At 44.8% G+C, this 1,390-nt stretch overlaps 1 protein-coding gene across 1 annotated transcript in view; it reads left to right on the top strand.

The window, feature by feature from the left end:
- Positions 1-881, top strand: part of pfn1 (profilin 1) — an 11,584-nt gene extending 10,703 nt beyond the window's left edge. Inside the window, exon 4 of the mRNA XM_037541117.1 lies at positions 48-881. Within this exon, the coding sequence (XP_037397014.1) occupies positions 48-145 (98 nt within the window). The 3' untranslated portion in view covers positions 146-881. The remainder of the gene's footprint in view (positions 1-47) is intronic.
- The last annotated feature ends 509 nt before the right edge of the window (positions 882-1,390 follow it).

Raw genomic sequence — 1,390 nt, 5'->3', positions numbered from 1 at the left:
TTAATGAACTAATTCATTAATTAATCGATGATTAATGTCTTTCTCAGCTCTGATCATCGCTAAAGGAGTGAAGGACGCCCACGGTGGAAAGGTCAACCCACCGGTGTTCGACATGACCTTATACCTCAGAAAGATGAACCTCTAAAGACACACACACACACACACACACACACACACACACACACACACCACCTGTCTCACTGCTGTATACACACACACTCACACTCACACTTACACACACACACACACACATAGAGCAGCTGAGAGAGAGTCTGACCGATGACCAGCTCAGCGAGTGAATGAATGTATGAATGAGTGAATGAATGAGTGAAGCCGGTCTGGGGTCAGTCTGGGGTCAGTGTGAGGTCAGTCTGAGGCCAGCCTGGGGTCAGTCTGAGGTCAGTCTGGAATAAGTCGAGGGACAGTCTGAGGTCAGTCTGGAATAAGTCCAGGGACAGTCTGAGATCAGTCTGGAATAAGTCCAGGGACAGTCTGAGGTCAGTCTGGAATAAGTCCAGGGACAGTCTGAGATCAGTCTGGAATACGTCCAGGGACAGTCTGAGATCAGTCTGGAATAAGTCCAGGGACAGTCTGAGGTCAGTCTCTCTCCTGCTTCTCTCTCTCTGTGCGACCCTGCCGTCTGCTCCCCCTCCGCTCCGGGAACCAAGGCCGCAGCTGATCAGACCCGTTCATTAACTGATTGATTGACTGATTGATTGATTAATCGATGGTACATGACACTGGGTGGGCGGAGCTTCATCTCAGGCCATTTTAGCATCTGTTTATTTGTTACTTTGTTTGTTTATGGTTTATTTTTGATGCTGTACCGAACAAAATCTGCCCCCCGGCTGCCCAATAAAGAGAGTAGGTTTAAACCAAGACCCCCAAGTGTGTGTGTTTCTTTCAGCTGCGCTCTTAATAGAGACGGCTCTTCAAGGGTTCTTTAGTAAAGGAAGTGGTTCTGTAGAACACCGAACACTCAAAGAACCATTTGCAGGTGAAAGCGTTCTTCAGATTGATGGAGAATGTGCTGTTTATGGTTCTAGGGTTCTGCTGCTCCAATGTCAAGCTTGTAACTTTTTGGTGCTATATAGAACCCTCTTCAAAAAGGTTCTATATAGAACCATATACAACACATGCTACATCAATCGGAAGAACCGTTTCACCATGCAGAGGACCATTTAAGCATTGAAGTGGTTCTTTGAGTGTTCATAAGAGTTTGCTGTCTTTACTAAAGAACCCATGTGTACAGTTTAGTGTATCAACCCATTTCAGTTGCTGGTGTGTGTTGCATTTCCATGTAATATAAACATCTGCATTGGTTCTTTATTGCTTAAATAAACTTTGTGTACAATCCTGTGATAAAAATGTTCAAAGCTCAAAATATAAA

The sequence above is a fragment of the Pygocentrus nattereri genome, chromosome 9, assembly GCF_015220715.1.
Source record: "Pygocentrus nattereri isolate fPygNat1 chromosome 9, fPygNat1.pri, whole genome shotgun sequence".
In the NCBI taxonomy this organism is placed as follows: Eukaryota; Metazoa; Chordata; class Actinopteri; order Characiformes; family Serrasalmidae; genus Pygocentrus; species Pygocentrus nattereri.
The sequence above is the reverse complement of the archived record's forward strand: the minus strand, read 5'-3'. Positions and strand labels throughout refer to the sequence as shown.